Source organism: Zonotrichia albicollis, chromosome 7, assembly GCF_047830755.1.
Source record: "Zonotrichia albicollis isolate bZonAlb1 chromosome 7, bZonAlb1.hap1, whole genome shotgun sequence".
Taxonomy (NCBI): Eukaryota; Metazoa; Chordata; class Aves; order Passeriformes; family Passerellidae; genus Zonotrichia; species Zonotrichia albicollis.
In genome coordinates, this window is record NC_133825.1 from 45,732,139 (window position 1) to 45,745,778 (window position 13,640).

At 41.1% G+C, this 13,640-nt stretch overlaps 1 protein-coding gene across 4 annotated transcripts in view; it reads left to right on the forward strand.

Moving 5' to 3' along the window:
• Nucleotides 1-427: 427 nt before the first annotated feature.
• The window catches only part of WDR11 (WD repeat domain 11), a 41,575-nt gene continuing 28,362 nt past the window's right edge, over nt 428-13,640 (forward strand). Inside the window, exons 1-11 of one of the 4 annotated variants that reach the window (XM_074545319.1) lie at nt 428-991; nt 1,921-2,032; nt 5,372-5,525; nt 6,407-6,580; nt 7,611-7,797; nt 8,252-8,417; nt 8,634-8,748; nt 9,714-9,909; nt 10,955-11,055; nt 11,529-11,705; nt 13,425-13,509. In XM_074545319.1, the coding sequence (XP_074401420.1) occupies nt 906-991; nt 1,921-2,032; nt 5,372-5,525; nt 6,407-6,580; nt 7,611-7,797; nt 8,252-8,417; nt 8,634-8,748; nt 9,714-9,909; nt 10,955-11,055; nt 11,529-11,705; nt 13,425-13,509 (1,553 nt within the window). In that variant the 5' untranslated portion in view covers nt 428-905. Of the gene's footprint in view, nt 992-1,920; nt 2,033-5,371; nt 5,526-6,406; nt 6,581-7,610; nt 7,798-8,251; nt 8,418-8,633; nt 8,749-9,713; nt 9,910-10,951; nt 11,056-11,528; nt 11,706-13,424; nt 13,510-13,640 lie in introns of all 4 variants that reach the window. The other 3 variants (XM_074545320.1, XM_074545317.1, XM_074545318.1) reach the window with 3 other exon arrangements.

Genomic DNA, 13,640 nt, shown 5'->3' on the forward strand with positions numbered 1-13,640 from the left:
ACTTTGGAGCAGAAATCACTACAGTGAAAAAAAAAAATGTTCTGGTTGTCCTGCAGCATCCAAGCAGCTGGAGATGGGACAGGGAGCCCTTTTCCCAGTGAGGTTCCCAGGCTGCAGCCTGAGAAGGAGCATGAGCATCCCTGGAGCTGGAGGCTCTGGCATCCCTCGGCTCCTTTCCCCTCTCGGCCATGGATGCACAGCCAACACTGTGTCCCCAGCCATGGGGGCAGATTGGGGGAACCCTTCTGTGTCAGCTCCTGGGCTCCTCAGTGCAAGCCACCAAGCTGCTGAGATGGTCCAGCCATAAAGATGATGAGGGGTCTGGAGCATCTCTTGATGAGAGACTGAGGGAGTGTTTGGGCTACAGAATGAGAGTGGATATCAGAAACGCATTTAAATATCTCTAAGGAGTGCCGGAGGATGGTGCCAGACTCTTCAGTGGGAGCGACAGGATGAGGAGCGACGGCCAAAAACTAAAACACAACAAGTTCCAGCTCAGCGTGAGGAGGAACTCATCACATTGAAGGCGGCAGAGCCCTGGGACAGCGGCACAGGGAGGGCGGGGATCTCCCTCCCTGAGGGCACTCGAGCCCACCTGGCCGCGTCCGGCGCCACCTGCCCGGCTGCCGCTGCCGTGGATGATCTCCAGAGGTCCCTGCCCACCCGTACCGCTCTGAGACCCACGTCTGGCCCCGGGCACTGCCGAGCCCGGACAGGGCAGGGCAGGGCGGCGGAACTGCCGTTCCCGGGCCGCGGGGCCCCGGCGGAGCGGGCGGCGGCGGCGGCGCCGAGGCGGCGCTTCCTGCGGGGCGGTGCCGGCAGGGCCGCGGGCTCGGCACCGGCGGCCGCGGCTGGGGCGGCCCCGCCGGGTTCCGCTGCGGGCTCCGCTCCCCGCCGGCCTCGCCATGCAGCGCTTCACTGTCAACATCAAGCTGCCGGCGCGGACCCTGACGGGCGCCCTGAGCGCGCCCAACCGGGGCGCGGCGGATTGGTGAGGGCCGGGCCGCGCCGGGCCGGGCGGGCAGGGGGTGCCGGGTCCCCCCGCGGTCCCTTGGCCGCAGCCGCGGGTCGGGCTCGGTTCTGGTCCGGCCTCCGCAGAGCCCCGAGCAGCGGCGGGAATCGCGGCCGGGAGAGCGATGAATCCGGCCCGGGAGAGGCCGGGAGTGCCGCTGTCCGCCCGGGGCAGGGACAGAGCCGTGCCCAGGGACGAGCGCGGCCCAGCCCCTGCCGGGTGCCCATTGAAGCGGAGTAATTGAGATCAGATACCAGGAAGGAATTGTTCCCTGTGAGGGTGCTGAGCTCTGGCACAGGTGCCCAGAGCAGCTGTGGCTGTGCCTGGATCCCTGGCAGTGCCCAAGGCCAGGTTGGACAGGGCTTGGAGCAGCCTGGGACAGTGGAAGGTGTCCCTGCCATGGCTGGGGTGGCACTGGGTGGGATTTAAAGTCCCTTCCAACCCAAACCAATCTATGATTCTGTGCTTAACTTCTCCTGAAGTCAGACAAGCCTCACTTGATTTTCACTGTTCCTATAATAACTCTTGACATGCTCCTTTTTCATTTATAAATTAGTAATAAATAAAAAAGTTATTCAATTACTTATATCAATGCAATTATATTTCTTCCCTGTGTTCTTACATCTAAAATTTGGGAATGATCTTCATGATTTCCTATGTGATGTTTTAAACTTAAAGAAGATCCTGAGATGGACACAAAGAGATGCTTTGTGGTGGCTCAGGGCTCCAGCAGACAGTGCAATATTATTTTATAAAGCTTTTATGTTGCTAAATAGTATTTACCATCTGATAAACATCAAATAGAGTGTCTAGTAGCATGCATTCAGCTTATTGAAAAAGCCCCTCATTCCTGATGTGAAGAGGTTTTGTTGTGTTTTCCTGGTTGATGATGCTCTGTGCTCTCCCAGGGGCTGGCAGGGTTTGATTGCCTATGGATGCCATTCCCTCGTGCTCGTAGTGGATGCCAACTCTGCTCAGACCTTGCAGGTTTTGGAAAGACACAAAGCCAGTGTTGTCAAGGTGAGATGTTCCTGGTTTGTTTATTTATTTATCACTTGGTTCTGGTGTTGATGTTATCCTTCCAAATCACTTGACATGATGTTCATTGATGTGATTTTGACATGAAATCTGATGTGAAATACAGATACTTTACATGATCTCTTCTGCAGCTAAGTCACATCATGCATGCTGAAATTTGAGTTGAGGTTGATGGTATATCTTTCTGGAAAATACAGAGTATAAAAACTAGAATATCTGGAAACATTTGTTAGTGTTACAGAGCATGTTTCTAGGAAATTTGTTAACATAAGAGGAACATTACAAAATATCAAATGAAGCTCTCTGCTGCTGCCCTTTCTGATCCTGCCTGTTGTGGAAGTGCACCATTTGTCTAGGAAGTTACTTTTAAGCTTTTCCTTCTTTTCTTACCTATAGAAAAGGAGCAATAGCAGGCAAAACTGTACATTTATTTTAGTGATATAAAATAGCTAAAATTTTAGTTTAAGTGCAGGGTACCTGTACTTTCCTTTGAAGGTCCTTGACTTGAAATTGCAGAGTTTGACTTTGGGTGAGTGTGGAACAGGTTGTATTTCTTTGGTTCATTTTTTCTTTGATTGTGGACAATGACAGATTTCACTTAGAGTTTAGAGGATTGTTTGCCTGGCAGATGTGCTTGATGGTCCTTGGCACAAGTTCTGTATTTATTAGAAGGCTGTCAATAATTTATGAAGAATAATAGAGTCTTAGGTAGGGGGGTTTTTAGTGGGATCTTTTTGTAGTAGAAGAAAAAGGTTGAATGTGTCCTGCTTTAACATTTTCGCTTATCTTAGGTAACAAATTGTAGCAAAATTAGTTTTTGATCCATACAGTGATAGCATTTGAATGAGTTTTGTTACATTCACTGCCTTTGAGAAGTTACATTATTTCAACAGGAACAGAAGTGCTGAAGTCCAGTAATTTATAAGTTAATTTTTCAAAGCCACTATCTGAAGCTTTATGAACAGAAATAGACTGTAAGAAAGTGGCTAATTAATGAGATGGAATAATGAAAAGGAATTCCCTTTTTGTGAAGAAATAGGCATTGTATAGGAAATGGTTATGGGGCCATGATCATTGCAGATACCTTTACATTGCTGAGAAATTTTCTTCAATTCCTGAATTATTTTTGAAGAGTTTGTAGATGCTAAGAGCACAAATAAGCTGGAGTGGATCTGTAAGAAATCTGCTGTGTAGGTCTGGCTTAATCTCCTTGGAGCAAAGCTTCACACCAGCAAACTCAGTGCACTGGGGATCTTCTCCCCAAAAAGCTGTGCCTCAGTTCTGAAAAATTCCAATCACACCACATCTGTCATGAAGCAAACAAAGAAAAACCAATTGTTTCATAATCCCTTTACAGTCCATTTTGCTGTTTTCCTTTAAATGCATCCTCTCCTTTGGCTGTTGTAACTTTGTCTGGAATAGGTAAGAACTTCCCTGAAAATGGATCCGTGTTAGTTGTCCATCTGTCCAAATGCTGTTTGTAGTCACAGAATGCACAGGACTGAAGGCTTTGTATGGAGTGGATTATATTTGATTTTACCTTTACAAAGAGTATTGAAAGCATGCTTTTATGGAAGAGAATCTAATTACAAGAGAAGTTTTTTAATCCATCACAAGAATGAGAGGATTGAAATTACCTTTGTGTTCTTTTTGATGCATTAATAAGCAGTGATAATAAGGCTTTATAAATGAAGTGGTATGAATTATGAAAATTTTTTTTAAATCACCTCTGGTTCCTGATTCTGCTGTATTTTGAAGCCAAGTAGAGAGTGACTAATACTGCTAGAAAATAATTTCTTTTAGCAGGTGGTCAGATCCTGAGTTGGATCAGTGGGACTGCAGAGAGGAAAGAGATTCATGGGGTGGGAGCACCACGTGGGCTCTGCTCAGGGCTGTTCATATAAAGATCTCCTTTTTTGTTGTTTTGAGCTTTGTTGTGACAGCTCCTCCCTTGAGAAAGGATGTTTTCCAGACTTGGAATTTGCTTTGAAGTAATATGCATTTAACTGAGAAATAAATAGCTTTGTGGGTTTTTACAGTTACACTTACACAGCCACCTGCAGATATCCCCAGGAGTAATTCTTTCTTGAACAGCAGGGAAGCAGGAATTGCAAAAATGAAATTTGTAGGTAGAGGAGAGTCTCTAAAGAATTCTTTGTGATTCTGGTAGAAACATTCTTTGAGTTTATAGAGTTTAGAGATTGTGTGCTGTGCATGTGTCACATTTGTTTAATTTATTCAGTTGGTTTGTGAGACAGATCCTTCTCACACCTCTGAGAGGGGCAGCACAAAGGTGCCAGCAGGGCTCAATGCTGCTGTAAATCTGGTTTGTGGTGCAGAGTTAGTGGTGCCTGATGACAGTCCTGTGTCAGTGTTTAAATGTCATTATTTTCAGGATCTGCAGAAAGTCCTGTGTCCTTTCTGTGACAGGCAGTGACAGCACACAGGGTGGAATTTTTGTAGCAGGTGAAGTGCTATAAGTTTAGCAGTAATATTTCTTTATTCTGCCACTGTCTGCAGTCTGTCCTGGGGCAGAAGTTCACCTTAAAAGCAGATAGCAAAAAACATGTGGGATAGATAAGGAAGAAGTCAGTGTTCTCCCTCCCCTTGTCATCTGAGAGGAGTTGTAGCCAGAGTGTTTCAGATTTCAGACACAGATTTCTCATAAGTATTGTCAGTTTACAAGCCTGTGCAGCTTGAAATCCCAAACTGGAAAGGGGTACCTGGAAATCAGTGGTGGCAATGGGATGAAAATAACCAGAAATGTAGCAAATGTCAGCAATAACTTGGTTTTGTTTTCTTAGGAGACAACACATAAATTAAAGACTAACCTTCCTTCCTCACCAATACCACAATACATTTGTCAGATTAGGAAAATTGCATGTTTTAGGATGTGTAGAAAAATGGAATGATAATTTGTCAGCTTTCATTTGATGGGAAGTCAGTGGGTTTAGGTTTGGGGGTGCCCACAGAACCTTAAACATTGCCATTTGGTTTCCTCTAAATATTTGAGTAAATTCTTTATATATTCTGTATCTATAAAGAATATGTACATATATATGTTTGGATTGCTGTAGTTACCTCCAGGAAGAAGCATTGTTGATTTATGTAATTGGGGAATATCAGCCATGCAGTCATGCAGCACAGTGCTGACCTGCCTTCAGTTTACACAAGTGATGCTGGCTTGAAGGTAAGTCACAGGTGCTGCTGGCATTAACTGTTACTGTGCTTTTTTATTGAGTTCATTATCTGAAAAACACGAATTAGGGTGTCTGTGCCATCCATTTGTCTCCTTTAACCAACCCCCATCTGCATTTTCAGGTGAAATGGGCTAAGGAGAATTACCACCACAATATTGGCTCTCCATATTCCTTACGTTTGGCTTCTGCTGATGCCACAGGGAAAATCATCGTGTGGGATGTGGCCACAGGAGCAGCTCGCTGTGAGATCCAGGAGCACTCAAAGCCCATCCAGGGTAAGATTGGTGCCTGCTGCTGAGATGGGAGCTGTTTTATGGAGCACTGTGTGCAAATCCATCACCTGCCTTTTATCAGCTGCTCAGTGCTGCCAGGGAATTTTCCTGTTGGGATTACTAACCCTCTGTGTGTTTGCTTGTAAATGGAAGATTTACTGTCCCCCAGAGGAATGCTGTGAGATTTCATTCATTATGGGGATGTTTTCCAAGTTCTTGTGACAAAAATGAAATTTGGTTCTGTTTTTATGAACATTATTGATTACAATAATTACATTTGCTATGTCAAGTACATCTTCCTGCTCTTCAGCTATTTAAGAGCTATTTCAGCTCTTTAAATTTCAGCTATTTAAAAAATCTGTTATGATGCTTATGTTATACCTGGTGGGCTTTTAAAATCTATTATATAAAAGTCCTCTTACATAATTAGGTCGTTTGGTTTTTGTTATTATATTTTTGTTATTCTTCTGTTTTATAAATCCTGTGAAAGAAAATGCAACTTTTTAAATCTCATACTGGGCCACTGAAAAATTGTTTATTGACTACAGTTTATTTTAATTTCATCACTTTTTGTTTGTGTGCATTATAAATTGGGTTTTATTTGTTCCTGACACCGATACACTGAAGGTTTAAAGAAGTTCTGACCATTCCATTTGAGGATTTCTACTGCTTTTTGGACCAAATGGAGCCTTTTATTTCCTGTGAAACCAGGGAAAGCTCTTACCACCTCTGAAAGGGCTGAGTGTTACATTCAGTTTCATTTTACTCTTGGAGTTAAGACTGATTAAAAGATTTTAGAGTGAAGAAGATATTTGTGTCCAGATCCAAACTGATACCATCCCAAATAATAATTTTGTAATTTTGTTCCCTATTTCTTTTGACAGACATGCAGTGGCTGTGGAATCAAGATGCTTCCAGAGATTTACTGCTTGCAGTTCACCCACCAAATTATATTGTACTGTGGAATGCAGACACTGGCACCAAACTTTGGAAGAAAAGTTATGCTGAAAATATCCTGTCTTTTTCATTTGATCCCTTTGATCCCTCACATTTAGCTTGTAAGTTTATATGTATGAAACAGTGGGGCCTGGATATGTGTGAGCAGGCAAATTGTTAAACTGGAATGTAAATTGGAAATTAGAAGTATTGGATGGGAGAAAATAGTGTCAGAAATGCCAATAAAAAGTCAAAACAAAGGGAGCCTTTGGCCAGTGTGGAATGTTGGTTCAGAAGGTGCTGCTGTGTGGGAAGGGGGAAAGCAGGCATGAGGGGAGAAGTTAGAGATCTGAAAAGTTTGAGACTTCACAAAAGCAAATGTGGAGTGTGTAGAGGGAGCTGGAAGAAGCCAAGGACAGAGAGCCCTGTGAAATATAAAAGGCTAAAAAGGGATGGGTGCTGAGGGAGAAGCCAGTGAGATAAGTAGACCAAGAATAAATGTTATTTCCAACAGAAAGGATTTCAGAGGACTCAGTGTGAGATCAGTACCAGAAGTGATCCAGATATCAAGGGGGATGTAGTGCAGATTTATTAATTTTAGCAGAGAGAAACTGAGAGAAATAAGAGAGTCACCATTTTATTCTTGAATTTATTTTCATCACTCCTGACCTGTAATAGGACAGTGCAGTTTTCAGCCTTTGTCATTTGGGGGTTTTTTTATCTGCCATATCATTCAGCCTTCTGTAAACACTTCAGCTGTACTGCTGAACTTTGTGCTGCAACATAAATAATGTGAATTAATGATTATTTGAGCAATGCTCTGCATGAGAACAAAAAATGGTGATACAGTCAGTGTGCATTTTGTCTTCTATTTGCATTGTGAATCTTAAAGAAAAACAATTGATGAGAGAGAATAACTGAGTTTCTGCCAGAAATACACTGGTTTTAATATAAAAATTAAGGGGTTTTTGGTATCAATTAATTTTAATGGATCATCTGCTGCTCTTTCAGTTAGAAAGTGCTGGTTGTCTAGAATTAGGAGTTTTCTGTCTGATACAGTATTAGTCAAGTTAGCAGCATTTCTCCTCATGAAAATGGAATGCCACAATCCAATTGGATGCTGAATTGTGCTATTTTTCTTTCTTGGTGCAGTGCTCACCAGTGAAGGAATAGTGTTCATCTCTGACTTCTCCCCTTCCAAAGCTCCTGCCAGCTCAGGGAAGAAAGTTTACATCTCCAGTCCCCATTCCAGCCCTTCTCACAACAAGCTGGCTGCTGCTACAGGGGCCAAAAAGGCCCTTGATAAAGTCAAAATCCTAATCAGTAATGAAAAACCAAGGTGGGTTGCAAATATTTCTTCTCAGGTAATGCTTTGTGTGCTTGATGCTGTCAGTGTGCTGAGGTTAAAGGCTGTAAGGGAATAAACACAAGATGCAAAATGGAGGTAAGCAATGGCTGAGGGTCATTTCCCATCAATGCCAGTAAATGTCAGGGCAGCCAGTGCTGTTCCTAAGGGAATTGCTTTGGATTGGAGATGTGCAGGAATTACACTTGTGCAATTGTTAAAATTACTCTGTAATCTTATTTAGACAAAAGTCAACAGAATGTGGTTTTGGAAGTCAGTGGTGCTTTGCACTGCTCTGACAGAGAAATGGAAATCTGCATTTGCCTTCTGCCCAAAATACAGATCACATGAAAAAATGCAGTGGCAGGGAAAATGAAACTTCTAATTTTATTTTGAATTTGATCTGTTCATTACACACCCTGATAAAAGTTCATGTCTCATTTTACAGTGCTGAATCTGTAACACTCAATGACTGTCTTCAGTTGTCATATTTGCCTTCCAAAAGAAACTACATGCTCTTACTGTATCCCAGGGAAATTCTGATTCTTGACTTGGAAGTGAATCAGACAGTGGGTGTGATTGCCATTGAAAGGACAGGGGTGCCTTTCATACAGGTGAGGTAGAATTCCATTTTTTTCAATTATTTTTTCCAATTAATTGACTTCTTTAGTCACAAATCCTGTAGCTGAAGAAATTAATGGAAGTGTCGCCTTAATGGTGACATTTTTAATGATTTGCTCAAGCATCAGGAATTGTGGGCTCCCTTGCAAGTGTCCTTTGCAAAGGGTAAGATTTTGAATATGCAATCTAACAGGCATCTCCTTGCCCAGGTAATCCCTTGTTTCCAGAGGGATGGGTTATTTTGCCTCCATGAAAATGGCTGTATCACACTGAGGGTTCGCAGATCCAACTGCAGCTTCACTGCAACTCCAAATGAGGAGCCAGGTGGGTTTTGTGGCAAAAATAAACTTTGATGTATTTTAATTAATAATTTAACACCAGTAATGACCATCATGCCTCATGCAGGATGGTGAATCTAGTGCCCTTCTATGGTTTGTCTCTTTTGAGTTGAATTTAAATTTAAATTTAAATTTCTGCTGTATTTTCCCAAAAAAAATTATGAGAATAAATTCAGAAAGAATTCCCTGATATTGTGTGAAATAGATTGTATTAATTATATTAAATATATTGATATCCTGAAGACCCTCTAATTGCTGAATAATACTTAAATTAGTAAGTGGCTTAATAGGCACGTGTACAATAATGTTTTAAATAAAATATTAGTGTGTTCTTTTTTTCTGAAAGAAAAAAATGTTTTTTTGGCAAACACAAGATTTTGGAAGTACTTTGATCAATTGGAAAATTTTATTTTAGATCTAAGATATGGGCTTAAGCTTGGTTTAAAATCTGAATTATTAAACTTTTGTCTCATGAAATGTTACTAAGAGTGGTCTTTTAAATGTAATGGTGGAGACTGGAAAAAAGGGAAAACATAGTGAATTCTGTTTGGGCAATTTGCTAATTCCTAGTGAGCTACATTACTGACTTCCAACTTCACCAGTAAACCTGGAGTTTTGCATTGTGGAGAGCAGGTTCTGCCCAGCTATACAACAGTTGTTTTTTTAGGTTTTTCAAGATTCATATGGAATAATATATTAAATGTATATTTTAGAAATATAAATTATATTTATATATAAAATATATACATATAAATACATGTATATGGTTACATTTTGGAGCTTTGTTGTGTACAGCAAGATCAAGAGTGTTGTTTTTGGTTGTTTTACCTGATTGTTGCACAGGAAGCGCATGGATTTCAGTCAGAGTGCTCAGTCATGGTTCCCATTTCTCCCTTTTGGATTGATTGATGTTTTTCCCTCTGTGCTCCCTGTGGGCTGTTGGTGTTGCAGATGCAGAGCCAGCTCAGGAGCTGGTGTATGATTTAAGGAGTCAGTGTGATGCCATCAGGGTGACCAAAACAGTGCGGCCCTTCAGCATGGTGTGCTGCCCCGTGAACGAGAACGCTGCCGCTCTCATCGTCAGCGATGGCAGGGTGATGGTCTGGGAGTTAAAATCCTGCATTTCGGGCAGAAATGTGCGCAGCAGGTAACGGGATTTATTTTTCTTACCAAAGCTGCTTTTATTTCCAAGTAGTGTTCAGTATTTAATTGGATTTTAGAGTGATTATTCTGTGCCTGGAAGTGCTTCATGTGCTGTACATGTGTGTGAGGGAAGGAAGAGGAACAAATGATGTCTTCCACACACATCAGTTCCCTTTCTTTGAGGAAGTGCAGGAACTGTATTTACTCTTTTTTTTTTTTTTTAAGGCAGTTCCACCCTTAGTGTCTGGACTAAAAAAAGTTAGAATGACCATTTGCTTTATTTTGGGGAAGCATTTTCGTCTCATTTGGCTTTTTCAGACCACATAACTTCCCTTTAGGAATGAATCCCTCACTTTCACATGTAAGGACCAAAATGAGTCTGTAAGAATTACACTTTTAGTAGAGGAATGGTTTTCTGCTGGATCTGTGTGAAGTTGACACTGAGCAATATGAAGCTGCACAGTAGGTGACTGGAATATGGTGGCATAAAAAATGTTTCTATACACAGAGCCTTTAGAATTTTAGATTTGGAGCAGTCTCTCAAAATACTGTGGGAAGTGATACAGTGCTTGGAACAGTCAATGTATTAAGTCTGTTCTGCTGCAATAAACCTTCAGAGTACTGTGGAATAAAATAAATAACTTACTGCCATAAAAGAAATAAAGTTCTTTTAAATGTCAGTAGTATCAGGTTTTCAACATAGATCCTCTTGTTGCTCATCAGAGATTTAGTGTTTTTATGTTGAGTGCTCCCAAAAATACTGCTAGATGGATTCCTTGTGCTGCATATCCAGGAAAGCTGTTTAGAATCTAAATTGGTTTTTACTTCTTTTATTATTAAGGGTTATTTCTAAAACATTGATCTTTGTCAGGAAAAATGCAATATTATAAAAGGCAGGTAAGTCTGTGTTTTTAACTGATGACACAGAGCTGCCCCAGCCCAGCAGGGCACAGCTGCCAGGGCTGCACAAAATAAAGGGGCACTTTGAGTCCCTTGGGGATGGAGATGGGGCCTGCAGGAGGAACCTGTTCCCATTTCTCTTGCAGCAGCTCCAGTGCTTCACCTCTGTATTCCCCAGTCTCCTTCTGTGGAATCCCTGTGGGAGCATTCCAAAATAAACTTCCAGACCTCTCATTAGACAACATGATTGGTAAGAATTTCTTCCATTGATCTCACTGCTACTAATTTCTCATGGTTTTGAATCATGTACATCTTGCCTTAAGAACTTAAGGTATTTTTTAGAATTATTTTCTAATAGTAACTCTGAAATAGAAGAATTCCTGTTTCTAAAGAAATCATCAAATGAATCCTCTTGAGGATTCTATGTTGATCAGTGTTCCAAGTTTATTTTCTTTGAAGATAAAAAGTATTTTGAAATGGAATTTGGACAAAACACTTTGATTTTTGTTACTAATCTTAGAAGCCAATTTATCTGACACATGCCCTCTTTGTGACCTCTAAACAGCAACCAGCCTGCAGAAAAGTTTCATCATGCCAAGCTCAAGAGGAAGAAATGTGTCTTATACATTCTTTGTAAATTTTTATTATACAAATTTCAGTCTGAAAACTTGCTATAACATCTCCAGCTAAAACTTCATGCTAACAAGAGCTTTCACTTTTAAGCAGGGCAGGGTGCAAGCCCTGGAGAAGAGCTGAGGAATTCATTCCTGCAGGAAGTGCACCTCAAATTCCTGCTGACAGGACTTCTGTCAGGGCTGCCTCTGCCTCCCTTCGCCATCCGCATGTGCCCGCCCCTCACCACCAAAAACATCAAACAGTACGAGCCCATCCTTGCTGTTGGTGAGTGCCTTCAGCAGAATTCTGAAGTAATAGCTCCTGTATTAAATTCAAATATAGTTGGTGGTACAGAAAAAAAATGTATCTGTTGATGCTGTGTAATTTATTGTAGATAGTGAGCCCTGTATTGGTTTGGTTCTCTTGAGTCCTTGGGGTTTTTTCCTTACCCTGGGTTTCAACAATGCTACCTGAAAAATGCAATATAGTAGCAAGTTTTTATTTTTCCTGATATTGGTTTGCTGTTACACTCAGCATTTTATGTGTTGCTCCCACTTTATCCTGTATTGAAGTTAGAGGGGAGATGACCCACCTTGCGTTGGTCAGCATCGACTCCCATTTATTAATCAATCAATCACCTTTTATAACAGTGTTAATTAAGTTCATGCATATTGCAAAATCTGAGCTCACAATAGGTCAGAGATAACATACCAACTCCACCTTATGTTTCCAATACCAAGATTTGGGTTCTCAAAATTATTCTTGCTTTCCCAAAACAGCCAAAGATAGAACATCCACTTGTTATGAGAAAGCTGCCTGAGAACTCTGATGTGCAAGGTTCTCAAGGCCTTCATGTTTGTCACCTTTACTTGTAATTAAAAACAACCTGAGAACCTCTGCTGTTGACAGAAACAGGCTGTGAGAATCTGCTCCTCACAGCTGCCTTCTAGGCCATCCCTGAAAAAATCTCCAACAATCCTGAATGTCAGGAAATAGGGACTTCTGCAACCCTGCATTCCTGCAGCAAGCAAATGAACTTCACAGAGACTTCATTTTTGCTCTGATATGAATTTCTAAAATTACGCCTGCAGCACATTATTTTTTCTGGATGAATCTATTCTGTCTTACCACAAATGTAGTTAAACTCATCCAGCTATTAGAATAGTTGCTAGTGAGCACCTGATGCATTAACTCAGAATTTTCCCTATTTAAAGCTGATTTTTCTGGCATCTTCTTTCAGAGCCCTAAACCATAGGCAGTCCATCATGACATGATGTGATGCTGCTAAAATGTAACTTGTGGTTTCCCATGAGCTGCAACTGTTAAAAAAGTTGAAATATAAAGATTAGAAAACAGATAGGGATAAAGGCATTTACAGCAAGGTCTTTTTTCTTAATGTACCTGAATGGCTCTTTAGATATCCATTGTTGTATTTCATAGGGTTGATATGAATATAATGAAGTGTCTAATGGAAAATTGTAGGTTTCAGTGTTTCAGAAGGTTTTTGATGTAATTGAAGCTCAAAGCTACTAGGTTACTGATTTCTAATTTGGAAGAAGTCATTATTTCAGGATGAGAAAGCAGAATTGCTTTAATGATTCCATAAAATCTACCCAGGATTCTCCCCTGGCATTATTGGGGGATAACAGTTAAAACATTTCCTTGATGCATTTACTCATCTCCTGTAATCAAAGCAAAAAGAACATTCCTTTCTTCTTCAGCTGGATGGGTGTGTTGTGGAAATTGAGGAAAATAATCAGATTTTCTACAGGCTCTGCAAAAAGGTTTGGGAAAATGTTTTGATCCAAGTGGCTATCAGTGGCTGCTGAGGGTTCAATATTTGGGATTTAAGTGCTAGAAATTCACATAGTTTTTTTGTAAAACTGTAAGATATTATTAGTTACAGATATCTAAAAATAAGAGAGAGAGAAATAGCTATTTTCACTAAAGCATGGAAGAAAAGGATAATATGTGTGCCTATATTTTTTGTATCAATTTTTATAGGTACAAGCAACGGCTCTGTCCTGGTGTTTCACCTCACAAGTGGACTCCTGCACAAAGAGCTGAGCATCCATTCCTGTGAAGTCAAGTGAGTTTCATTTTAATTCCTGCTCTAATCCTTCTAGGAAACAATGCTGGAACAGCTGAGTGATGTTACCCAGCAGTGTGGGGGTCTTGCCTTGCTGTCAATGAAATCAGGGTAGATTATCTACCCTGCCT